This window comes from Castor canadensis, chromosome 17, assembly GCF_047511655.1.
Source record: "Castor canadensis chromosome 17, mCasCan1.hap1v2, whole genome shotgun sequence".
NCBI lineage: Eukaryota > Metazoa > Chordata > Mammalia > Rodentia > Castoridae > Castor > Castor canadensis.
The window spans coordinates 65,532,508-65,559,909 of record NC_133402.1 but is presented as its reverse complement, the minus strand read 5'-3'; the positions used below and the strand labels follow the sequence as shown (position 1 = coordinate 65,559,909).

Here is a 27,402-nt window from a genome sequence, read left to right as displayed (position 1 = left end):
GAGGAGTGTGCAGTCTGAGAGAGTTGCTCAGTCAGTCTCTGATGCCTCACCTGGCGGTGGTCAGTTTATTACTGGTGACCGCTTATGGAACACAGCAATTTTCATTTTAGAGTAGCCGACTGTCCTTTTTGGCCCTAACTAAACTTCCAGCTATTTTTTTTGGGAATATTTATGAGTAAAAATGGGACTTAATATACAGTATGAGCAAATGAGCTATGTAACTCTCAGGACATAATATATTACAAAAATTGTAAGGGGAAGAAAGTGAAGAAACACGCTGTGCTGTTTATAAAAGCAGGTGAATGGACACACAAATAATAAGGTGGAGACCAAGGAATTAAAAGTCTGAAGCTACGTGTGAAAAAGAGTTTGTCTGGGGCTCCTTCTTAGGGTGGTAGGCAGCTCTGTAGAAGTAGATGTGTTCGGGGGAATTACTGTATCACTGGAAAGTTCAGGAAGCAATGAGTAGAAGATCTCAAGGAATGGTTATGTTTGTTTCAATATTTTTTCCTTGAGAGCTTGTTTGGAGGTTCTAGCAGGGGAGCGCAGCTACTCGTATACCCTTGACCGAAGAACGGTCCTCCTCTATCGGGGATGGTCGTCCTCTTCGACCGAGCGCGCAGCTTCGGGAGGGACGCACATGGAGCGGTGAGGGAGGAAGGGGACACCCGCCTAGCCAGCCAGATCAGCCGAATCAACCCTGGCGATCAATGGGGTGACAGATGTCGCAGCCAGATCGCCCTCACATCCTCAATATTTTTTCCTTAATTATAGTCTGATGCAGAGTGATTTCTATTAAGTACTGTAAAGAAGAAGATTGTGTGTTTTAACTAGCTGCAATGTGTTGTAATTAAAAATGTAGAGTAACTTGTGAAGTTGGGAAACTATTTCTATTTTTATTTTAAGCCATATTGAATATTTCCGAGAACACTCACACACACACACTGCATAGTTTAAAGACTCTTTGATGACCTGTATACTATTAATGAAATTACTGTGAGTCTCCTTCTACTTTGAGAAAGTCTGGAATTAAGCGTGGGTGAAAAAATTTGGGAGAGGTCATTGATGGTGAGAAAACACTGAATGGCATGGCTGGGAGGCAGTTGTCAGAAGAGTAATGTCACCAGCCCTCCCAGCAGACGGAATGTCTGACGCTGTAGAGTAGATACATCTTGACAGCTTGGAGTTTTGAGAATTCCTTGTAGGAACTGGCCACGGATGACATTGGATGTGCTTCCCCACAAGGGCATCTTTGTGTCCTACCACGCTGGCTCCCTTCATGACCTGCTGACTCAGGTACAGTGCAGCCTGACTTGGTGTGTGGGGACGTCCTGCCCCTGTCTGGATTTATATTGATGGGATTAGTTTGCTTTTACAAGAGAGCTATTTTATGAACATCTGGTTCAAATACGTGTCTTCTTTCTGATGAATTAATGCCTTGCTGTGTTTTTACGGAGGGGTTGTAAGTTTTGAAAAACCAGTTAGTGAGCCATTTGCTTGTAATGTGTGGTGGCTAGGAATTCATGGAGTGTGACTGTGCAGGGGACAGGACACAACAGAGAGGCGGGGAGGAGGGATAGCCGAAAGTTTCCACAGTGACCATCGTCTTCCCACAGGACTTTTTTTCCTCCTGCTGCGTTTCAAAATGTACACATTCAAGTCCTTGAAACAGATTTTCTTACACAGTGATGCATTGACACCGGAATGTGCAACTATGGCTTGCTCTTCTACAAGCTGGTTTAAAAAAAGACGGAAGAACCTCTCCCTATTGAGTTCTGCCCCTAAATTAAGTATGATGAAGTGCAGGACATCTTTACACTTTAAGACAAGCTGGGCCATTGTCATCTTTTAAACATTGCAATAGCATGTTTAGGTTGTTTGTAAATTGATGTCCGTTCCTCTCCAAGGAACAAAGAAGTATCGACCCAAGAGAGTTTTAGGGACTGTGCCCACTTCAGGACAGAGAAAATGACATTTATATTTCTTACTGTCTACAAAGTTACAGTAAATATTTTAAATTTATTTTCTCACCATTTTCTCATGTAGTATCCTTTCAGGTCAGATACTTTATTTTTATTTATTTATTTATTTATTTATTTTTATTCTTGGATTTCTAATTTATTTATTTATTTTCAGTTTTTATTTTATTCATATGTGCATACAATGTTTGGGTCATTTCTCCCCCCTTCCCCCCACCGCTACCCTTACCCCCCCTTACCCCTTGCTACCCTGCAGAAACTATTTTGCCCTTATCTCTAATTTTGTTGAAGAGAGAGTATAAGCAATAATAGGAAGGAACAAGGGTTTTTGCTGGTTGAGATGAGGATAGCTATACAGGGAGTTGACTCGCATTGATTTCAATTGATTGTGTTATCTTCTAAGTTAATTCATCTCGAACTAACCTTTTCTCTAGTTCCTGGTCCACTTTTAATAATTTGGAGTCTTTCTTCACTCTTCTTTCTCACAAATCCCATTTAATAGGTTAGTCAACCTGCTGCTTTGTAATTTGAAACAAACTTGATTGCTTTTTTTCTTCCTTCTCTGATATTCCTTGATCCATTTCACTGTGGTCTCTAGTCTGGAATATTGTTAAAACCCTTTCTCAACTAGGCTGCCTAACTTTGCCTTTCCACTTCTTTCAGTGGAAGCAGAGTAGCCCTGTTAAGTGTCAGAACTCAGACTCTGGAACCAGGCTGCCTGGGTTCTGGTCACCTATGCTGTGATTAATTTGGGATTTCAGTGTACCATTTGGACATGCATGAAATGAGTTAATAGTATCTATGTTGTAGACATTGTTATTTGTATCATTTTGGCAACTCATGTCATCTGTTGCTCAACACTCTGATAGCTTCCCACTACATGTGGAGTGAAGGGTGACATCTTTACAGTGACCTGTCAAGGCCCACGCAATCTGAGCACTGGGCATTTTGTGCACATCTTGTTTTTGACTTGAGTAGTTTCTGGCCATTTGGATGCCTGACTTGTCCTCCCTTCTCTCCCCTGCTGATATATGAGGCCTGAACGAGAACCAGACACAATCACATTCTTTGTATTTACTGTTTCTTGTTACTGGAAAACTTTCCCTCAGTATCTGCATAGCTTACTTCCTCAGTGTCCGCCCTCCCTCTCTGTGAAGAATTGCAACACAATCTCAACTCCCCTTGCTTCTTCTCCCTCTCTCTTAGCCCTATAAGTCTGCTGATTTTTTTTTTTTTTTTTAAATCTCATGGCTTTGCCTTTGCTAATAAGCAAGTGCTCTACCACTGGAACCAAGCTCCAAGTAAGATAAGGTCTCTCCAACTTCATATGGGCAATCCCCCTTCCTCCACCTCCCAAGTAGCTGGGACCACTGGTGCATGCCACCATGCCCAGGTATCTGAGATATTTTGATTGGCATTTATCCCCCTGTATTAGAATGTAAACTCCGTGGTGGCAGAGATCCATTGCCTCTTTTATCCACTCTGGAATACTGAGCCTGTATGGCAGTGTCTAATACATAATACGAACAAAATAAGTATTGAAGGAAAGAATGAAATACAGCATATTTGGAATATGAATTCCCTTTCAAAACCCCATATGGCAGCATCTTTCCTTACAGAGCCCAGTGGTTCTCTTACTGTGGTCTCCAGCGTCTGCCTTGTCTTGCTGGCCTTATCTCTTGTCTCCCAGCTGTGCTTTCATAATTCTAAACCATGATTTAAAATTAACTATTTCTTGCCTTTTATTTTTGTAAAACACTATTATCCCTTCTCCATTTCTCACTAGTTACATCTTACCCTATCTTTGAGAACCACCTACATTGTATTTTGTCAGTGGCATATCCCAACTTCTCTTGACTTTTCCTCCTCTGCACTATTGCTGCATCTCCTTACCTTTCCCTTCTCACTGGGCTGTTGTCTAGAGTTCACAGTGGGACTCAGGCTTCTTTGTCTGTAGTAATAAAGTACAGAGACTCAACAGTTCAGCACCTCATTTATGCAACATCAACATGTTATAGAAGATATTTCTGTGAAGAAATGATACTATAAAACTGCTAGGACAATTGTTTTATAATTGCAGCTTGTGAAAGTCCCTTGTACATTATGAGACACAAAACCCAAAAGATAGAATAATTAGTGGCTGATAAAAAATGTCATAGAAAAAGGAAATTTTGTCTTGCTAAACTCATACAGCCCAAACGAAAAAGCTGGGCATGGTGGCCACCTGTAATTCCAGCACTGGGAAGGGATGGGCAGGAGGATCACAAGTTTGAAGTCAGCCTGGGCTACATAGTGAGACCCTGTCTCAAACAAAACCAAAAGAACAAAATCGAAAATAAATGGTAAATGGGAGGAAGATATTCAGCCTAGGAAATCTACTTTGAGTTTATAATAAATATATAGTCATATAAAAGAAATTATATATTACCATCAATTGGATCTTTTAAATCTTCTTAGGTATAGCAGTGGATTGAAAATAGCTCAAATAATTCATTGGCATGATGGTTAATTAAATCATGGTTCATCCATACAATAAAATACTGTACTGCTATACTCCATTTGAAAATATCCCAAAGATCCATAAAACTTTAAAAAAGGAAGATACAGACGGGAATGTTTACTGAGCTCATGTGGATGCATTGAAGCATACGTCAGAACCAATTTCTTTTTTTGTAAGTTGTCCAACTTTGTTCCTCCTTTTTATTCTTTTATTATCATATTACGGTTGTACAGGGGTACATTGTGACATTTATGAAAGCTCTTACAATGTATCGTAGTTGAATTCACCCCTTCTGCCATTCTCTTTTATACTCTCTCTCCCTATTCCTGGGACAGTTTCAACAGGTCTCATTTTTCCATTTTCATACATGAGTACATATAATTCCACCAAACTTACCCTGCTATACCCTTTCCTTATATCCTCCCCACTCACTGATACCAACTCCCAGACAGCACTTGTTTTACCTTCCCGTCCTCTGTTTTTGAAAAAGGGTATTTTTGTTTGTTTAAGATAGCTATACAGGGAGTTACACTGTGACATTTCCACGTATATATGTATTATAACCCAAATGGGCTCATTACCTCTATTTTTCTTCTTTCTACTTTAGTCCCCCTTTTATGCTGCTTTCAACAGGTTTGAAAATTCTATATTCATTCTTATATAGAAAGCACATCAACCATATTCAATTTTTTTAACTTCCTACTTTTACCCTCCCACTCCTGTTAGTGACCTTCCCAAAGCATGAGCTGTTTTTATTGCCTTATTTGTATTGTGTGTACCTCCCACATATGAGAGAAAATATGCAGTCTTTGTCTTTCTGAGCCTGGCTTACTTCATTTAACATCATGTATTCCAGTTGCATCCATTTACCTTCAAACCACATGGTTTCATTTTTCCTTATGGCCGAATAAAACTCCATTTATATAAATACCACATTTTCTTGATCCATTCATCAATTGTGGGGCATCTTTGGTGTTTTCATAGTTTAGCTGTTAGGATTATTGTTAGCTGTTACTGCTGTGAATAATGCTGCAGTGAACATGCATGTGCAGGTGTCTTTGTTGTAACCTAACTTACATTCCTTCAGGTATATCCCTAGGAGTGGTATTGCTGGATCATATGGTAGATCTATTTTTAGTTTTTTAAGGAGCCTCCATCCTGTTTTCCATGGTGGTTGAACTAGCTTACATTCCTACCAACAGTGTATGAGGGTATCTTTTCCTTACATCCTTGCCAACTTTTGTTGTTGTTTGTATAGAACTAATATCTCCTGAAGGCAAGTCAACCAGATATCTGGAAAAAAATTACCATTTTCTATTTTATCACCTAGTTCAAAAGTTAAATTGCAAAGAAAAAAATCAGTCATGCATATATCTTAAAAATCTCAAACTTAGCTAGTGAGTCCTAGAACATTTCTTACACTTTCCAGGATATACTCCAAAAAAAAGATAAGACATCTTACATCAAGATGGGAATTTGAATGTTTTCAATATAAAGCAAATAAGAAACTATTTTTGTGGGTTCCTTTAGTAATTCTGTAGATTCTGGTATCTATCGTTGACTTCATCAACTCATTTAATTTTATGTTCCCACATTATCTATTATGCAATTCATTTTTTTATTAGTAATCTCTTATATGCCAACTGCTTGTTGAAGAAGCTTAAACCCTCTCATTTTACTCAAGATAGAAATGGTAGACCATGTCACTTTGTTTTAATTATCCGTTTTGTGGTGCTTGGGATTGAACCCAGGGCCTTGAAAATGTGAAGCAAGCACTCTACTGCTGAGCTGCATCCCCAGCCTCACAATGTCATCTTAAAAAAAGAAAAGTTTATATTGTGTGCATAGCAACATGGAATAGTGTCACTGTAATTGAAGATGATAAATGAAGGTTAGGACTTTCATCACATCTCAGTGCCACAGTTCCAGATCTGCTTTTAATTTAGCATCTCAGATGAATTTATTTTCATTCTTTTAGTTTAGGCAGATGTACACAAAAAAGGTTTTTCATTTTGCATTATGGAGAAGTGAAGGTTATTTTGGATCAGGCACCTTGCCTTAGAACTTTGGAGCATGGCTCTCATCCAAGTGGAGGTGACGTCTGCTGTAGGTCAGCTCTTATAGCTGTATGTACACTGGCAAGGATATAATCTCTACTCTTTTGTCCTGCTTCTTAACTTTACCACCGATACCCTTTGTGTATGAGCACAGGAAATATTTCCAGTGTGTGTGTAACATGTGGAAAAACACTTACAGAGCACATTTGTTTCCACAAGCTACATAACTGTGCCACCAGATTTCTGGCAGTCACCTCGGTCTCTGATAAAGTGTTTGGCCAATTCATGGTTTGCCTTTCCCTACTCAGGGGAGGTTCTCATTACTGATACAATTTTCTATTTTGGAGACTGCTGAAATCTTTGACTCCTTGGAGTGCATCAGTGTCCACTCTGTCTAAGAAGGGGGCAAATTGTTTTTCCTTTGGTATTAAAATTATATCTGGTGTATAAATTTCATAACATTTGGAAGGCTCAGCTGTGTTCCCCTAGTCATAAGTTTTGGAATTGGTCTTAAGTAATTCATTTTAATATTTATCAGATTGAGAACATACTACTTCTTCAGAGTAGTCCTTTTGTTTTGCATACTTTTTCTAATTTGTGGTACTGGAACTTGAACTCAGGGCTTACACATTGAGGCATTCCACCAGCCCCTTTTTTGTGATTTTCTTTTTTTTTTTTTAAGATAGGGTCTCGGGAACTATTTGCTCTGGCTGGCTTTGAACCATGATCCTCCTGATCTCTGTCTCCTTAGTAGCTAGGATTACATGTGTGAGCCACAGACACTGGACATTTTACATATTTTTTATTGTAACTGGTATGGTTCATACAAAACCTACCTTCCCTCAACCAATTCCTTTCCCACCTCTCCAGCCAGTTTTTTTCTCTAGCACCTCGTAGGGGAAATGTATTCTTTTCTATTTAGGTGTGATGAGTTGGTCAGGAGGTGGAGAATATTTTTAAAATTCTCAGTCATTCAGTTATTCCATATATGATATGGTTAGTAGTCTAATTATGCTGGTCACACCCCCTATTGTTGATTTCTCTTCCATGGCTCAGCGGTTAGAGTGGGGTCGTCATCTGCCCTGTAAAGATTGCTTTTCTCTTTGTTGCCGTCTTGTTCAAGTAAAGCCCACTGCATACTTTGTAATTTTTTTCAACTTTTAACTCAGGTTTTATTTACGCTGATTGAAGCCTCCCTTCGCATGCTCATTCTTTCGTGTTCAGATTTTGTTTTCCAGAAGGCATTTGCTGAAGCTCAGTGTATATTTGTGTGTGGTTCTTGGCCCCAGTCTGGTCCTTGGATTTTCTATCTCAGTGCTTCTCGGGGGAGTAAACACCCTATATTTTTCTTCTTATTGCTGATCGCGTTTAAGTTGAGGTCTTAGTGTTGAAGTTGTGGATAGTCGTTGAGAATCAGAAGTGTGGATGCATAGGGGTGAACAGGAAGTGTGAGTGCTACTAAAGAGTTATGACAAGATTGTTCTGAAAAAAGTGCATACTTTACAGATGAAGTAAGTTTTATGACTCATGTATTAGCAATGCTTTTCTAAAGCACGTAGACACTGTTGAGATTAGCAGAATGTAAATTTATTTAAATGTGCTACTGTATTATATCATGGTTTTAATCTTAATGAATAATTAAGAGGTATAAAGTAAGTGGCCAACAGTATTTTAGATTCAAGATTATACCTCATATTAGGAAAATTAATTTTCTTACTGTAAAATTTCAGTCTTTCCTAATAATTACTGAAGTTTTATTGACTACACATATACTAATTTAAAAAATCTTAATTATTAGTATAATCATTATATACATTAGTATAATGATCTGCTTATATGTTTTTCTTACCTGTTTTTCAGCTCACTCTGTAGCTCTGTGAAAGTTCCTTGCTAGGAGGAACAATTGTCTCCCTTTCAATTCTGACTTGAAACTTGCCCTCCCGTCAGTGTCTGATTACACAATAGGCAAAATAAATTTGTGTATATAGACCAGAAAAAAATGGCTACTCAAAAGGAAATCAGAAATATTAAAACATTTTTAATCTAACACGTGTTTGATTTGTGTTTGAAAAAGGGTGTATGAAGCATACTGTGGTTTGAAGTATTTATGAAGAATGAAGGTTATCTCAGTGACTGTTCTGATGTCTGTCTCTTGTAGAAGTCTCTATCACATTTTTCCTAACTTGTTGTCTGGTGTCGACCTTCTGATTCCAGAAGAGTTAATTCATTGCTTAATACCTCCTACTAAGGACCATTTGTCAGACAGCCTTTCTGTAAACAAAGGGCAATCGCTAATCCCACCATATACACTATGTGGTGATCTATAATCCTGGTTTGCACAAGACTTTCCCAATTTTAAAAACAAAAACCCATTTTTGGGAACTTCTTACTCTGGGCAGACTGAGATAGTTGGTTACTCTATTTATATATCCGCTCCTAGCACAGCTCTTCATCTGCCATTTGTCTTTACATTGTCTAGAGTTGGCTGTGGAAGCCCAGACATGTACCTGAATGCTAACAGGTACAGATACCCTCTATTGGAGTACTTTCGATTATTTGAAGTTTTTTCTTTAATCTCTCCTTTTTCTTCCTTTTCCTACAAAAGTGCTAGGGAATCTTCTGATGTCCCCTTGACACATCCTTTAATTGCTCTTGAGGGATATTTTTCTTGCATTTTTTGCAACAATTTCACACAGTGCAGTTTGTTCCTTTGTTACCTAGACTGTATGGCTTTAGTTTCTGAGAGTATTTGGGGGATTCAGTACTTACAAAGCAATAAAATGGTGCAATAAGACCTAGAACAACCATATTTTGCATTAATTATGGATCCTGGGTTCAGTTCTAATTTGCTTACCTCCTAGCTGCTGGATCCTGGACAAGTCTTGTTCTCTTTAGGTCTTGGTTTTGTCTTTTATAAAAGAAGTGTCTTTGCTAAACTGCCCCTGATATAATGATTTAAATTAAGATGAATTGACTCTCTGTCATTTCAGATCCAGGGTCTGATCATCTTCTATACCAAATACTCTCTTTCTAGACTGTTTGGAGTCCTCTGTCTGTCATTAGCCTGGTTTCTGAGCAGGGATCCTATATCCAAGTATGCATTGTGCACTTCACCAATTAGCTCTACTGGTGCCTCTTTCAGATGAAGACCTGGTGTTTGTAGCTGGATGCATAGTAAGCCAGGCATGCTGCAGACCATACTTGGCTCAGCCACCCAGGAGGACCACTGAAGGCATTCAGCATAGCTGTGCTCACATCTGTCATTGATGTTAAGCAAATTCAGCAAAGGGAACAGGCACGCAAATGAGGTCTGGGAGAACCAGGCACAAACTTCTAAGTCCATTCCCAAGCAGGATGTGTGCAATTCCCCGGCTTCACGGGTGACAGACATGTATGAAATGTTTTCTATCAGGGAACTTTATGAAGACTGCCCCCTGTTTTTATTGAGGATGGGTGACATAGACAGCCTCTGTACCAAAATTCTAAATTCCCAGAAGGAAAGCAGATGTTCATCATAAACTGCAGTGTACAGTTTAGGCACAGGGATCCATTCTTGTCTCAGAACAGGGAGAGCTCTTGCCACTGGAAAACCATCTGGGAAGCATCTGGGATGCAGCCTTCCAGATGCTAGCCAGGGACGGCCCCACAAGCAGATCTTTGTGAAGATGTGAGCTGCTGGCTTGCTATCTCTTTTCTGCATACATGACAAATCCTTTCTAACTGTTTGACCTTTTGCCATCAAGTGAGGCACCTGAAATTCTAGAAAAAAAAATATTTTCTAGACTAACTCTGAACTTCCACTCCTGGCTCAGCAAGTAACCAGCTATGTGACTTTGGCTAACCTGCTTATTCTGTTTAAGCCTGACTTTCCTTATCTGTGAATTTGAGGTGTAGGATTTGTTGAAAACATTATTTTATATACACCCGCACATCTGTCATGTCATTTGTCCCTGAATCCATTTATTAAAAAATATTTAAACATTTTGAAATGTGTACATATATCAAAACATGGAACAATACACCCTTAATATGTATGTTTTTATGTATCAGTAAAAAATAAGTTAAAAAAATTGAGAACTGTGCTGAATACTGTGATAAGCCCTAGAGGTTCAAAGGACATCTTGCCTCTTGTAACTATAATCTAGTTGGAGAGAGTGTTTATTCACAGATAGAAACTCTGCATATAATAGAATGACAATTTCTGTAAGGGCTGTGAAAGAGAGGCAGAGAGTGTGGTGAAAATCTATAAAAAGTTTGACCTATTAAGTTAGAGAATGCCTCCCTGAGGAATTACATACGTCTAACAGTTTCAAGTTTGTGCATCTACATCAAGAGATAAGGGAGGGACTTAGATAATGGTCTTGCATAAGCTCTACTCCTTGAGTGAAAAGGAGTCGACACAGTTGGAAAATAACAAACAGACCAGTGTGGCTGGAGCAGAGAGAACAAGGGGGAGAGAGGAAGTAGATGATATTGAGGGAGAGAGATCAAGCAGCATATTGCAGTAATGGGGTCTGACCACCATCCTAAAAGCGATAGAAGGCCATGTAAAGGTGTTTAGCAGTGAGTAACCTGTCAAGTGGCTCAGTGTTTTGAGAAGATCACTGTGCAGCTTTGTGAAGATACAGGTAGAGTGGCCAGAATGGGCTACGTATGAGACACACCAGAGTAAGGGATGATTGCAACTTGGGTTTAGAATTATAACTTGCTTTGAGATGGAGAAAAATGCAGGCATTTGAGAAAGGCATATCTATGGTTAGTTGCTAAATTATTTAAATGAACAATATTAAGCCAGTTTTTACAGTTTATGAAAACCTTATCAGCATCTCTGATAGACAAAGAGATGGAATTATAAGTTGCTGAAGCTTGCACATCAACCGTAACCTATCTTGTGGCCATGCATCTTTAGAGTAAAAATGATAAGATACTGTCTAACACAAGTGTAGAACATACAGTGTATCAATCACTGTGCATTTATTAACTTAACTTTGCCCATAGGAAACTGTTGGGGGTGCTATTGTGCACTGCAGATGAGAAACAGATGAAATACAGAGTATGAATTACTGACCAATTTGAAACAAATAATACATTTTACAATTGGGATTTGAAGCCAAGAAGCTTGTCTTCAAACCTATGTGGCCAATTATACAAGCAAACTACAACCTGGAGGCCAGATCTGGCCCGTGGCTGTTTATGGACAGCCAGCCAGAGGACTAAGAATTTTTTTAAGTGTTGTTTAAAAGAAAAAGAAAAAAAGTAGAACTGTGAGTGAAACTGCGACCCACAAAGCCCAAGACAGTGATTATTCAGCCTTTTGTGAGGCAGGCTGTTGCATCGTGCTAATCACTGCTAAGAAAACATGTTCCTTCAGTGGAAAATTGGGAACTACTGATCTTTACAGATGAAGGATATATCTGGCCATAAAGTGAGTTTGTTGCAAGTGTAAACAGTGAACTCCTTCTCTGGTAAGGCAGTTTTTCTTGATGTTTGCAGATTTTAAGTTAAGGACTATATATATTTACTTGGAGAGAAAGCTGTCGAAGGCTAGCGCTAACTTGTTTAATGCTAGGTCTTCATTAAGAGAATAAATTTCAGATGGAGTTTATGTGCAGCTTTAGCATTCACTTGGTGACAGGACATTGCAAAATGACTTTCTCTTTTGTTTGTTTCCCTTGACTTTTTTCTTGTTTCTTTGACCGTACTGGGGTTCGAACCCAGACTGGTGCTCTACCACTTGACCCACGCCTTCAGCCCCGCAAAGTGACTTTCTGTTTTAAACTCATAGTTTGATCTCACTGAATATTGATAATAGCAACAACTATTTGGAAGAAAAAAAAATGAGTGTAATGGTGCATTCCCTACCTCCACTGAATCTGTTAATGCATTAGTAAAAGAGAATGTAAACCAAATGGGAGCTTTCTAAATGAACTGACTTTTATTGGCTTTTTTAGAAATTCCAGTATTTATCTGAATTTTTATCGAGAGCTAAATGTTCACCCAGATAATAAATATTTATTCTTCCAACAGTGCTAGACATTTTGAAGGTTTAGCTAAGAAAGTTTGTGAAAGTTTGTTTTTGTTTTTGTCATGAGCTAGGTGACTTTCGTTTGATAATGGTTCAAACCTACTGCACTGTATAGAGATGTATTTCATATTTATTATGATCTGTTTCCTCGTAGAGAAATAAAGGCAACATTTGTGACAGCTACTGTAGGACACAGTGATGCTGTGAGGACGGTGAGATGCAGAGTAGACGTGGTGGTGGGAGGTGCATGTTGTTGAGACCTTTTCCTCCTTATCCTACCTGGTCATTCAGTTTGTGCAGGATGGTGAACACAATTTCTGTTCTCTGTGTTTCTTCACTTAGATGACATAGACTGTGAAAAGGTTTCCTTTGAAAAATTTTCTTATCACTTTAATGATTGAAAAATTAGGAATTTTACATAAATTTGAACTCTCTTGGTTTTTATACTTAAAACTTTTCAAACATGTCTAAAACTCATCTAGGTTCAGCAGTCTTCTTATATGACCAGTCTTACCTAATCTTTGTCCTTTTTTTTATTGCCTGCATTTATGACAAATAATTTTAAAACAAATCACAGACGCTGTGTTATATTGCTGGGTGAGTACTTACTTCAGAATGCGCCTCAGAATGTTACTCTTTTTGAAAATTTTGTAAATGACATTAGAGTGCTAACAATGAGTAATTTCAGGGCATCAATAAGCACTTACACTTTTCTAACTTTATATATACCTTTTCACTTTTTCATTTTTATCTTACTGTTTTTACATTTACTCACAGGCATAAGGATGTGGGGGAATATTTATGCCTTTTTACATTTATTTATTTGTTTATTTATTTTTTCAAGTCAAGACCCAGCTAAGCTTTACAATTTACACCTGGGTGGAAGTCGCCTTAATTATAAGTTAGTACACTGTAAGCTTGTAAGCTTCCCTTCTTTCTTTCCCTTTCACCATCAGTTCTGCCGGCCACGTATCCCATCGCATTTCTGCTGTGCAGGATTTTTACTGATGGCATCGCTTTTCTGTCACTTACCATGTTCTGTCACTTTATTTCTAGTAAATTTGTAGTGCAATTTATCCTGAAATTTAAGTGTATATAAAATTTAGGTTACTTTTTTGGCAGTACTTGGGTTTGAATTCAGGGCTTCGTGTTTGCTAGGTAGGCGCTGTACCCCTTGGGCCATCTCCAGGCCTTTTTCTGTCCTGGCTATATTGGAGATAAGGTCTTGCTTTTTTCTTAGGCCCTCATGGGCCACCATCTTCCTATTTTAAGTTTCCTGTCCTCACTGTGTGACAGGCGTAAGCCACCACACCCACCTGTTTCCTGTTGAGATGGGGGTCTTGCTAACTGTTTTTGGTTGTCCTGGAACCACCATCCTCCTGCTGTCAGCTTCCCAGGTAACAAGGATTACAGGCTGGGGCACTAGTGCCCAGCTCTATGCTCTACACTGTCTTTCCTTTTTTGTTTTTCAAGAAAGAATTCTTCATAAATGTTGAGAAGGTTGAGTTTTTGAATTGGGTGATGAAAGCTTGTGAGTGGTACATGTCAGCCCTTTCTCTACCTTTCTGTAACTGAGTGAGATTCATTTCGTCTCGTAGTAGTAACACTGCAATGAGAGCAAGGAGGTGGCTGTTTATATGTGATGTTATTAAACACACATTTCTTTAGCAAAACTGTATAACCTATTTTTTTATAATTAGCAACTGTACTGAAATAATAGAAGTCCTTATTTGGCATAAGATTGCTAGACACTGACATTTTTGTGCTTTGTCTCTGAGTCATGGATTCTGGTAACATTTTTGTCGACCTAACCGTCTGGCTGACATTACTTTCCCGTTAAGGATGATGAAATCCTTGCTGTTAATGTTATACTGGAAATGGTAAATGTAGGATTTCATCCAGTTAAAAATCTACATTTGAAGTTTATTTTTATGACTTATGTAGTAAACATTAAGAAAGTTATCTTCAAATAGTCATTTTATTACAGAGAAAAGTCTTCTGAAAAGTATACTCTATAAAATTATTTTAAAATTTATTATGAGAGGTGAATGTCAAATTTTCTTATCAGTTAAGCTCTGTATGAAATCTTATAAAAATTTTTTTAAAGTGACATTTAAAATTATCTTAGGATTTATTTGCTCAGGCCTTCACAGCTTTCATGATGTTGACTTTTTTTTACTTGGAATGTTTATTTCCAAGGTTGAATGTTATATAAGAAATGCTTTTTTTGTGTAAATAAATCAATGAATTGTTTATATTTTTATACTCATGGAAATGTTTCTGTTTGTATTTGACTGGTGGATATTTGAATTTATTGTTTCTTTATGCATGTTGAACTTATTTATATTATTTTAGTTATTTTCAAAACTCAATGGAGAATTGCCTTGGTGAATATGAACTTATTTTTTTACTGATTCCTACAATGTGCTTTGTCCACCTTATATGACTTATGGGAAGTTTAAACCCTCTGAGTTTTATCTTATTAGGAACAGGCAGGGGAGATTCAAATGATGTAATTTAAGTGCTTGGAATTGTGAAGAGCTGTTAGTTTTGCTGTGTTAGTTGACACTCATAAATAATTTAAAAAAGGTCTCAGGTCCTTTTGTGTTTGCTGATGCACTTTATAAAATGAATTTTTCAGCATGTTTTGCCTGGTAAATGTTGTCATTCATTGATAACTTCTATGGGGATTTGGAAATAAACCCTTAAATCTACATACTGTTGCTAAGAAGGTATGTTACACAAGTTGAAAATAATATTCTGTTATAAAATGATAACTAAAAGCTGCAATTCATTAGTATTGATAATAATTTTCCAATTCTTTAAAGAAAATAAGATAAATAAATAAGTAATACAAATGCTGTTTTTGAGATACTGTATAAAAATCATGAATAGGAGGAAAAAATTAAGATTTTGTGGCTAAACATTCACTTCTGATATCTTCACAAGTTATTTATTTATTTATTTATTTTTATTTTATTTTATTTTAATTTTATTATTCATATGTGCATACAAGGCTTGGGTCATTTCTCCCCCCTGTCCTCATTCACAAGTTATTTTAGAGAATTAGGATCAGACTCATGATTAGATCTTTGTCTACATAGGTCAGTGTTTTGATGAGTAAAATTTGCTGGAGGAATTCACTTGATATTGTGTCATAAATTTGGGATTCTTATAGGTGACAGTGTAACTCATTGATTAGGTAATATCTAGAAGAATTTAATTTTTACAGATGAAGATACATTTTGTTGAAGTTTTTCTCTTAAGGTTGAAATACTTGTGCTTTTCCTTAAACATTAACAAACTTTTCTTTTTAACCATTCAAGCAATTTGTCATTTGATGGGTTCATCATCAACAGTAGCATTGCCAGTTTGAACTGCGTAGTTTTCAGTACTCTTGGTTCAGTTACGTGTAAATTAAACATTCAGTGAGCTCTTTGATCACTGGAGTGAGTCATAAGCTGCCAGTATTTAACCTCTTGGTAAATCTTATGTGATTTTTTTATGTCTTTGCAGATAAATTATTAGTCATAACTGTAGCAACAAAAGAAAGTGATGGATTCCATCGATTTATGCAGTCAGCCAAATACTTCAACTACACTGTGAAGGTATGGTACACCTTTCTTTCTGTATATACCAGCATGTGTGTCTGCAGTACACTTTTCCCAATGCCACCACCACAGTCTAAGCCACACAGAAGGATGAAATTTGGTTACATAATTACTGTTAGTTTATACAGTGATACATTCGATTCATACTCTGCCACTAAGACAATTTTTTAATATTTCTTAAGGCTGTGTATAAATATGTTCAATGAAACAATAGAAAACATGTTAAAGATATACACATACAGAATTTTTTGGAGGGTTGCGGACAAACACAATGTGCCTAAGATCTGACAATGGTAATAACTTTGGATAATTTCTTCTGTAATGGGTTGCCTGCTGTGGTGTGCTTCTTCTTTATAGAGAATTGGAAACATGACTGTGAAGTGGATACTGTTTCTTTCCATTATTGAGATTTGCTTTTCTTGCTTTGTTTTTGTTTGTTTGTTTTACAGCAATTTGGGAACACTGTTGAAGTTTAAAAGGGTTTTAGAAGACTTACCTTCAAAGGAACTTTCACTATCAAATGATCAGAGGAAACTTGGGGGATTAATAGAGCCATTAAACTGAGCTGTTGCAGGCCTGCTGTTTTGATTTACTTATTTTTATTTATTTATTTATTTATTTTTGGTAGAAAGACCTGTCAGCCAGGTCTTTTCTGCAAATAAGAGGAGAATAAGTAGTCATTTAGGTAGAAAATTAAAAAAAAAAGAAAGAAAGAAAGGAAGGAAGGAAAAGAGTACATTTGGGCAAAAACTGAACTATTCTCAAATGTAATGGAGTGAAAAGGTAGTTTCACCACATGGCCCCTGGAAGACGAGGTGGAGATGCTAGTACAGAATGTGAAAGAGCTCAACCTTGCTGGAAAAACAGATCTAGTGATATAGCATAAAAGAAGGGACGTTAGAAGTATGTTAGGATAGATAGATGAGACATACAGAAGTATGCATTGATAGGAGACCCTATGGGAAATAACAAGAAATTGGCATAAAATATGGCTGGATCCACTAGGGAAGTGTTCAGGGCTCAGACTGGACAGTAGCTGAATGTTTCTTGTGTGCCAGGCACCTTGTTAGGACCCGTACACGTGGTAATGCTATTGGTTCATTGCATGAGCAAAGCAAGGTAGACTTATTTATGAGGGAGGACAATTGTTCGCTCTCCACTAGCCCCACTGAGCGACTCTGAAGTTTATGGTATGCTGCCTTTCTTCTTATTATGAAATCCAGTGGTTCCCAAAGTGTGGACTTCAAACCTCCAGCATCTCCACCACCTGGGCACTGCTTAAAAGGAACAGGCTCAGACCATACCACAGACCACTGAATCACAACTTCTGAGAATGATTCATTTTTCACAACCCTCCAGGTGATTCTGATGCTCACCAGAGCCTGGCACCCACGCAGAGCATGGCTCCGGTGTGCTTGGCTCAGTGTCACTATAGGATTGGAGACTCTAGAAGGACCTAACAATTCCACTAGGTTAGCCCCAGTTTTAATAGAGACACATAGGAGCTTGATTTTCTTGGCTGTCATTTATCTCCCAACCTTCAATACAGATACTGATGAAGGAGTAGTAAGAGTTTTGAGGCTGAGGGTCCTGGAGCTTTTCCAGGCAGATTTATATTTGGTTCAGTGTCACAAAGTTGGGATTAATTTTGGGGTGGTGGCCATGTCTGTTATCATAACTGCTCAGGAGGCCGAGATCGAGAGGATCACAGTTGAGGTTAACCCAGGCAAACTGTTAGTAAGACCACATCTCATCCAATAAAAGCTGACCATGGTGTCATGTACCTTTCATCCAAGATACATGGGTAGGATAAACAGGAGGACCACTTTCCAGGCTAGCCCAGGCATACATGCAAGACCCTATTTGAAAAATACCTAAAGCAAAAGGAGCTGGTGATGTGGCTCAAGAGGTAGAGCACCTGCCTGGAAAAGGCAAGACCCTGAGTTCAACCCTAGAATCGCAAAAAGAAAAAAAAGTTGGAAATAATTGTACTTATTTTATAAATTTGTATTCTTGCCTTTGTATTCTGTATTTCTACTTTGAATTTCATGCCTGCCTAGATTCCCAGGACCCCTAGTACATCATTATTTTCATAACTTTAGACTTTGCTTTGATGAAACTGAGATATGAGGTGTGTGTGGTGTGGTGTGTGTGTGTGTGGTGTGTGTGGTGTGTGTGTGTGTGTGTGTGTGTGGTGTGTGTGGTGTGTGTGTGTTTGTGTGTGGTGTGTGTGTGTGTGTGTGTGTGGTGTGTGTGGTGTGTGTGTGTGTGTGTGTGTTTGTGTGTGGTGTGTGTGTGTGTGTGTGTGTTTGTGTGTGGTGTGTGTGTGTGTGTGTGGTGAGTGTGTGTGGTGTGTGTGGTGTGTGTGTGTGGTGTGTGTGTGTGTGTGTGGTGTGTGTGTGTGTGTGTGTGTGGTGTGTGTGTGGTGTGTGTGTGTGTGTGTGTGGTGTGTGGTGTGTTATGTGTGTGTGGTGTGTGGTGTGTTATGTGTGTGTGGTATGTGGTGTGTGTGTGGTGTGTGTGGTGTGTGTGTGTGTGTGTGTGTGTGTGTGGTGTGTGTGTGGTATGTGGTGTGGTGTGTTATGTGTGTGTGGTGTGTGGTGTGTGTGTGTGGTGTGTGTGGTATGTGGTGTGTGGTGTGGTGTGTGTGGTGTGTGTGTGTGGTGTGTGTGGTGTGTTATGTGTGTGTGGTGTGTGGTGTGTGTGGTGTGTGTGTGTGTGGTGTGTGTGGTGTGTGGTGTGGTGTGTGTGGTGTGTGTGTGGTATGTGGTATGTGGTGTGTGGTGTGTGTGTGTGTATAGGCTGGTGTTTCGGCTCTTGGGGGGCCCAGGTGTGTCAACCATGCATAACAGTGTGTGGCAGTGGCTGAGGTTGAGACAAATAGTGAAGAGAAAGGGACCAGGTTTAGCTCAAAGTAACTGTGTTTAGGCCATTTCTTGCACTGATAAATTTTTATTAAGCTTTTGAGAATGGTTGAAGTTTAAGATTTAATGGTAAAGAAAGTGACATTTTGCTTAATGTCTCCTGCCTTTCCGTGAGCAATCCCTTTGGTTCAGTAGGGAAATCTCATAAGGGCTCAGTCTGGGATTTCAGGAGGTTCATGGGATTTCAGTGTGGATCTTACAGATGTCTGGCTAGACTGAGAAAAGTGATGTGAAGTTTCTTCATTTTCTTTCTCATTTTATTCTGAATAACAGGAATAACATAAAACATAAGAAATACTTTCTGTCCACCTGCATGGATTAGATCCAACTTTTGAAATTATAAAAATGGGAATGGCATTTTTGGGTTGGATAGTGTTAGAGGATTATGACCTTGCTAGGCATTATTTTTAAATTCTTAGCGTTATGATTTAAGGCACTGGGAAAAGAGGGTTTATGGTGCAGTACTGTACAGGTTGCTGATGACTTTTTATGGTACTATTATAATTTAATTTTTCTCAGGGTTGAAATGTTGATTTCATTTATAGGTCATTGGTCAAGGGGAGGAGTGGAGAGGTGGTGATGGAATGAATAGTATTGGAGGGGGCCAAAAAGTGAGATTAATGAAAGAAATCATGGAACAGTATGCCAGTCAAGAAGATCTGATCATCTTGTTTACTGACTGGTAAGAAAATAGCCTGTGGATTTTCCAGTTTCTTTTGAATTGTTTGTAAAGAGTTGAAATTTATAGCCATGGATTATATATTATATTACTAACTAGGAATCATGTTTATTAGCATAAATTGGTTATACAAAGGGGTTTCATTTTGGTAGCTCCATACATCTCATATGTACTTTGATCAAATTTACTTCCTATCTTTAACTTTCTTTACCTCCTTCTACCTCTCCCCCTTTTAAAAGAAATAATTATTTTAAAATGTAGATTTTACCCATAGTTATAAAATCATGGCCTGAGATAATCATGTACTGTGGTCACCATTGATGAGTTACTATAAACAGCAATGAGAAAACATGGCATAAGATTTTTGTGAAATTCATGCTTTAATCTTGAGTTAAAGATGAACTAAAGATCATGTTGTACTGTTCTATTGAGAAGGAAAACCCAACAGATTCTGGTTAAACAGAAAGAAATGGATCACATAAGATTATAAGTAGAAGTGAGATATCAGAAGGCCTGTGCTGTTAAGGAAGAAGAACCTTTCCAATGCATAAATACCTTTTTTACTTATTTACTTTGGTGCTAAGGCTCGAACCAAAAACCTTCCAGATACAAAGCATGTACCCTACCGCTGAGCTATCCCCAGTCCATACTATGCCACTATCCTCATTGATTTGAAATATCCAATATCCTCTCTTAATGTCTTACATTTTGAAAACTAACATCATGTTCTCATGACTCATAGTGATTACTGACTTTCTTTCTTTGTATCTTCTTTTTTTCTTTTTATATTTTTGGTCACTGATTGTTCATTTTAAATCCCCTTGAATTTTCTTAACACAGAAAAGTGTACTTACATCTTTCCTTTGATTTGAAAATGCAAAGCAAACATTATTTGCAAATGAAATGGTTTAAAGGATAAAGGAGAGTAAAAAGGTACTGTTTTTAGGCAAGAGTGCAAACAAGAAAGACATCAATTGAGAATAATGAAGTCCCAGTGCCATCAACACTTAAAAGCTTCAAAGAATCCATAAAGCTTGCATCTTTAGAATGTCCCTAAAGTCTCTTAGCCAAAAACATGGGTTTGTGTATATCTTTTTCTTGCATGATGAATTATGATATGACAGGTGTTAACTTGTACTGGGAATATGTCTACATAATCTCTATCTTTATCTATTGATCTATCATCTATCTGTCTCTATCTATCTAATTTATCATCATCTATCTTCCTAGGAAAAAAGGATATGAGACTCACTATAATAATTACTGAGACTCAATAGCATATATTTGTTTTAAAATTAGCATGGATTTCCAGTAACACATCAGTAACATTAAACTTGCCCACATGTACGTTTGGATTTTGACTATAAGAAAGATACTCCTTGTAAAAGCGACCATATCTGAACCAAAAACGATGTTTAGGTTTAGGAAGGACTGCTGTCCTTCATTCTTACCACCTCCACCCCACTCTCCTTCCCCTCCTACCTGAGATTTAGCTTGGGGGACCTGGTAGTGTGGTGGGGTTTCTAATGAGGAGGGGATACTGTGAGATATCTGAAGCCAGTGGAAAATTGGGTTGATTTATTCCAATTATATTTAAGAGCCGGCCTTTCAGAAAAAGCAGTAAAATTTTAATGGAAGGCCTGCTGTCATTCAGGGGCTGTTAGTATTTGGAATATATCAGTGAACCAAATTGACAGAATTTCTGACAGCGTCTCCCCTGAGAATAGCCAGCCAACGAAAACATGGCAGCCCAGCTCAGAGCCGTCCTTTGTCTAAGGGGCGTTGCTAATGCTTCTGCACCCTGCTAATGCTTCATCATCCACCATGTCTGTCCTGTGGGTCAACCTGGGACCACGAGGAGAGGCCCACGTGGTGGAGCCAGGGAAGGTGACTGATGCCACAGTGCAGCTGCTTTTCCTCTTATTTACTTGTGAACAAAACTTCCTTGAAAACACGATGGATGTAGTTGAAAATTATAGGTAAATTAGGGCCCAGGAGAAATAAATTAGTCTCTGAAAATTATTTGAAATGCAGTGTCTATTTTAGAACAAAATTTATAAGCTTTTAATTAAACTTACCTCCTGCCAAAAGCCAGAATAAGGAATTTATTCACTTCAACAAAGGAAACCATTTCCTATTTCTTACATGATTTTTAAGGGACAATTCAACTGTAATAATTAGTTTTATGGAAATATAGGCAACTGATATATATTTTATCTATATAGTTTATATATATAACATTAATTATTCATGGTTTAGATAGGCTCTTTAAAAACAATTTTAATGAGAGGTAATTTATATAGCACAATATACAGTTGTTTTGCCTATAGAATACAGTGAATTTTAGTACATTTGGGGAGTTGTGCATTTGGTTGTCACAGCATTCAACTTTAGAATATTTCTGATGCCTTCTTAAGACCACTTAAAGCCCATTTATAGATTGTTTGACTAATTAACTTAAAAACAAGTTTGTAATGTTGCTTCAAACGGAATGTGTATTCTGAACACACTTTTAGATGAACGTTTTGAACTATAAGCTGTATCTTTATAAATATACTCTGTAGCATAAGATTTATCATTTAATTTAGATACAAATTTCTTTCTCAAAAGAAAATGGAAACCAAAGATGTCCACATGAGAAAGTGCTGCCAGTATTTTTAAAAAGTTATTTCATAATGCATAGCATGTGTGTGTGCATGTCTTTGCAAGTAATGTGACTTGTAAGCTTTGATAATCTCCATTGGATTAGAACAACTATCAATAAATATGAATTTGACAGTCTTTTTTGAATCTCAAATTATAGTTTTTCTGTTATTTTTGAAATTCTTGCTGTTAGCATATGGCACGCTGTGATGTTTACATACATGTTTGCACTGTATCTCAAGTTAGATTCACTCTCTCATGGTGCTCCTTCAGATTTGGTAGTTTTTACAGGACAAAGTACAGTGGGTTCTTTTGAAATGAGCCAATGAAAATTTGGGGCCAAACACTTGAAGTTGGTAGCTGCAGATTCAGTTGTGGGAAGAAGTGATTCCATAATGATTTCATAATAGACCTTAGTCAAGTTGAATAAGCATTTTGAGTTTTATAATAAGAAACTTTGCATTGCTTTTAGAATTATGTTATTAAGCATTTCTTTTACTTTGTCACATTGAAGACAGATCATCATACTGAATTATCCTATGGTGGTCAGTGTGTTTTTCTTTTATAAGGACAATATGTAAAACAAAATGTAACAAAAGGTGCCTGGGTCTTTGGTAGTAAGTTTGATACATATTATACCCTCACATAACTTTTACTGTGCTGTATACAGTAGAATACAAACCACAGCATCCCAGATACTGAAATGAGCATATGGTGGAATCATTTTCCAAATTTTTGACTACCAGATGAAGTCATTTAAGAAGAATTTTGGCTATTCACTTTCTTTTTCTTTTACACATAAGAAAATTTCTTTAAACTTAAGAAAATTACTTAGAAAAACTTATTTAGAAATAAAGTAGGTACAATTATCTGAATAGGGCAGAATTTGGAACAGAGCAGAATTTGGAACAGGGCAGAAATTTGTACTTCTATTGTAAGCACTGTCTATAGGCCAATTAATTAGAATGTAAATCTGCCCCATTTTGAAGACACCCAGTGCATGAATACTTGTAAGGCATATTTAATGATGGTTATTGGCATTATTAACAAAATGAGTGTTTCATGATGAATATCTGCTGAAAGATTTTGATATGTACAAGCTAAGCATTCATTGACGTATCTGTTGAAATATGATTATGCTATTGAGATAAGATAAAAGAATTAACAGCAATAAGGAGACCAAAATTAAAAACAAACAGCTAGAATGGGAGTTGAGGCTACACTGCAAAAGCTGATGTGTACAATTAAAATGGATATGCAGTGATGTCATTATTGCAGAGTTTCTAGGTGGCAATGGCCTTGGAGGTTGGTCCAAGATAAATAAACACTGGCTAAAATGGAAGAACAATTTAATTACATAAATCCCTACTTTCCCCAGATGTGCCTTATTATTTTGACTGTTTATGGCTGAATTTGTTTTTGTGTCCACACAGTGAAACTGGGACTGTGCCTAATTTACATATTTGCAGGGCAAAATAGCAAGTAATTGAATATGGGTTGACTGTGAATTGATCACAGGAGAAACAGATCTTGCAAGAGGCAGAAATACGGTGAATGATTTGAAATTAGTTTTCAAGATTGTTTTTCTGTGATTATTTGGAGATTATAGGATGAATTCTAAAGGCAGAAAACCTTCCAGATTTTCAAATTTCAGAGGATAGAAATGATTAAAAAATTAAATTTCGATTACAAACTATGAATGTGATGCTTTCACTTCTGATCTTATATCAACGAATGTTTGTTTCTTTTGGCTTCTCACTGAACCTCATTCTACCCAGAAAGTGAGATCACCAAGCAGAATTTCACTGCGTGTTTAGTGTGCTTGTTTTGCACACGAACTATGATCCAGACATTGACTTAACATAGAAAAAGAGGTATAAACAGATCCCACACTCAAGGAATTCTCATTTGTGTCATACGAATTCTGCAAACAAAACTGAATAAACCCAATGTAGAAGAAAAATCATGTCTTAAAAAATGTGAACATTGGTGTAATCTCTTTATAATCATTGACTTTTAGAAATGCAGAGGTTCTGTTTCATGGCATCCTTTGCTGATTGTGAAAAATCACACTTCTCTGATTTTGTTGTTATTGTTATGGAAGTATATAACTTGTATTTATTATTCTGTAGTCCACTTCCTTGTTTGTATTTGTTTTATACCTCCTAATTTAGATTATAAACTCAGTATGCCTGCCTTCTATATTGTCTTACATACTTTATACAGAAGATATTGAAAATTTCCTGGAAGGAAAGCTTTTTAAGTACTATGTGTGTAATTTGAACTTCCAGGCAGACTTACTCGATGTACTCCTCCTTCCTGGCAGCAGTGACAGTTGAAGTGCACAGACACAAGGTACCTGCTTGTTAGGCATGGACAGCATTTCATTGTGACAGTATGAAAGAAATCCCAAACACGCCCCACTTCCTTGTTTCTGTATTGTTTCATTCTTTCTTTTTTGAAAGGAAGCTTGAACTCATTAGCTGTCACTTAATTAGATATAGTGCCCCATCTTCTGGTTCCTTTAGCATGTGTTCAGGAACTAGGTAAGAAATGAATGATTTTTTCATTTTTCCAATTGTCTAATGTTCCAATTAGTATTTACTGAGGTGTAGATGAGGTAAGGTTAGTGGGCGTCAGAGTGAGGAGGAAGCCTATGACATAGAGGTGGTTGTGGTGATCATATATGTCTAGATTGTCTTATGTGTGACTGTTTCATCTAACTGTCCTATGTATTTATGTATTCCCAAACTGGATTGCCTACTTCTTGAATTTGGCACTTGTTAGTAAACATGAATTAAGCATTGATTTTGTACAATCTAAGGTACTAGCTGCTGTGTGGCTGGATCCAGGGGCTGAATAGGGCAGATATGCTTTTCTCTTAAGAGCTTCATCTGTATTGGACCTATATCATAACAAATGTATGAGATTTTAAAGAGATTTATTTCTCCATCAACTCAGTGAAGACTTAACTGTGGTGGAGGGTGTAAATTCAAGTATGATGTATTTGATATATTGTAAGAACTTTTGTAAATGCCACATGTACCTCCCATCCAGCACAACAGTAAAAATAAATAAATAAATGAAATCTGGTGACCTCCTGTACTTATTGTGCCCTAAATATATATAAGATATGAAAATCCTTAATGAATTAGAGATAAATTTCACTACTGCTTTAAAACTAGAGGAAAATATTCATTTAATTTATCATTTCATTTTACAAATAAAGATATTTATGTAAAAACAGTAGCTGGCCTCTGGAGTAAGTAGCTTGTAGTGTTTGCCTCTGTTCTTTCCCAGGCTGCCCCTCATACAAGGTATCATTCCAACAGTTGGGTCACTTGGTGGGGAAGAAATGACCTTTCGGCTAGTTTTTGTCTTCATTGACTCCTGCATCTAGCCGTCCTCAACAAAGAGTTTTTACCCAGCAAATGAAATTCCATACCATTTGAGAAAAATCTACCAAGTGATATTTGGCATTTAAAATAGTCCCTATTTTATATCAAGTATTTGTGCAGTCATTTTCCATTGTGATTTTATTACTTGTTCTGAATGTTCACAGGAGTGGGTGATTTCAACTGGTTATTGTGTATGTGTGTGTGTTTGTGTGTGCGGCAGATGTTAAACAGTGGTTCCAAAGAATGAGTTTGTGGTGTTATTTGTCTCTGGAGTGCAGACTTGTATTTCAGGTGGATATGTGGCAGGTTGTAGTAGCACTTCCGTACTTTGCTTTCATTACACTTTATTTCAACTTATGATTTGGATGATTAGAATTTTTGTTTAAGTTTATGCTTGTGATGATGAAGAATTGGGGCAGAATAACAAATAAGGTCAGAGAAGATTTCTGTTTTCTTTTCTGGCTCCTCGGAAGCTTCTGAATCTTGTTGAAACTTGGTACGGTTCATTCATTCATTCATTCATTCACTCATTTGTTCAATAAACATATATTGACCGTCTTCAAAATACAAGGCTCTAAGAATATACACATGAGTAAAGACAAGACGGTAGTATGTGGGAGGAACATGCATTTCCTTCCCCCTAAGGGACAGAGTCATGAAGAGCAGACTGTCAAATGTTTGGTGAATGAAGAGAGGAGAAGAGCTGTGGGACCTAAGAGGAATCCAACAGTGTTTTTCAGTAGCATTGGTCTGAGAGATTTGTACATTGGCCCTTGAAGGTGGATGGCTTAGGCTCAACTGGAAAATGGGCTAAATGGAGGTGACATCATGAGGAAAGTCATGATGATATATCAGATAATTCAGTTTGGTTTCAGAACAGGATATTTTATGGAAAAGTATTAATGTGCCACTGATTCCTCTAGATTTTATTTTATAGGCTAGGGATCCATAAACTGTGGTCTGCCCTTTGCTTACTTTTGCAAATTTTATGCTCAGCTCTGCTCACTTGTTTATACATTGTCTGGACTGCTCTGCACCACAGTGGCAGAAGTGAGTCATTTGACAGAGACCATACGGCTTTCAAAGCCCGTACTATCTTCAGTCAAAGGCCAGAGTAAATATTTGTTGACTTCTGCTTCAGGACATAGTTGGAAACTGCTGATTGGGTCTGAGCAGTGGCACTTTCAGGAGAGTTCTTCAGACAGTCTGAACTGGAGGTGGAGAGGAGATGGGAGCATGGAGGCCTGTAGGAGTTTTGAGTCAGTCTCAGCAATGTCTTCTAGTGAGGTTGGAGAGGACCTGAATATTAAACAGACTCAGTAGATGCAATTGGTAGGATTTGGCAAAAGATATGATGAGCAAGGCCATGGGGAGGGAGGAGTCAAGGCTGAATGAAAAATGTTCCATCTGGTGACTGGGTGGTTGATGGTATGACAGAAACCAGGCAAACAGAAGGACAAACACTCGTCAAAGTCTTAGAGACCTGTTGGAGATAGACCTCTGACATGTCTAGGTGGAATCTTGTGTTTTTTGCAGGACTTAGGAATATTTACCATAGTTAGATGTGCAAAGTTTTATTTTATTCT

General features: G+C 37.5%; 1 protein-coding gene across 4 annotated transcripts in view; it reads left to right on the top strand.

Annotated features, from left to right (window-relative positions):
• The window catches only part of Plod2 (procollagen-lysine,2-oxoglutarate 5-dioxygenase 2), an 83,135-nt gene that overhangs the window by 20,499 nt on the left and 35,234 nt on the right, over positions 1-27,402 (top strand). For 3 of the 4 annotated variants that reach the window (XM_074060067.1, XM_074060068.1, XM_074060069.1), the window contains exons 2-3: positions 16,078-16,169; positions 19,642-19,778. In XM_074060067.1, coding sequence (XP_073916168.1) covers positions 16,078-16,169; positions 19,642-19,778 — 229 coding nt within the window. Of the gene's footprint in view, positions 1-11,814; positions 12,002-16,077; positions 16,170-19,641; positions 19,779-27,402 lie in introns of those variants that run through there. The other variant, XM_074060070.1, reaches the window with a different exon arrangement.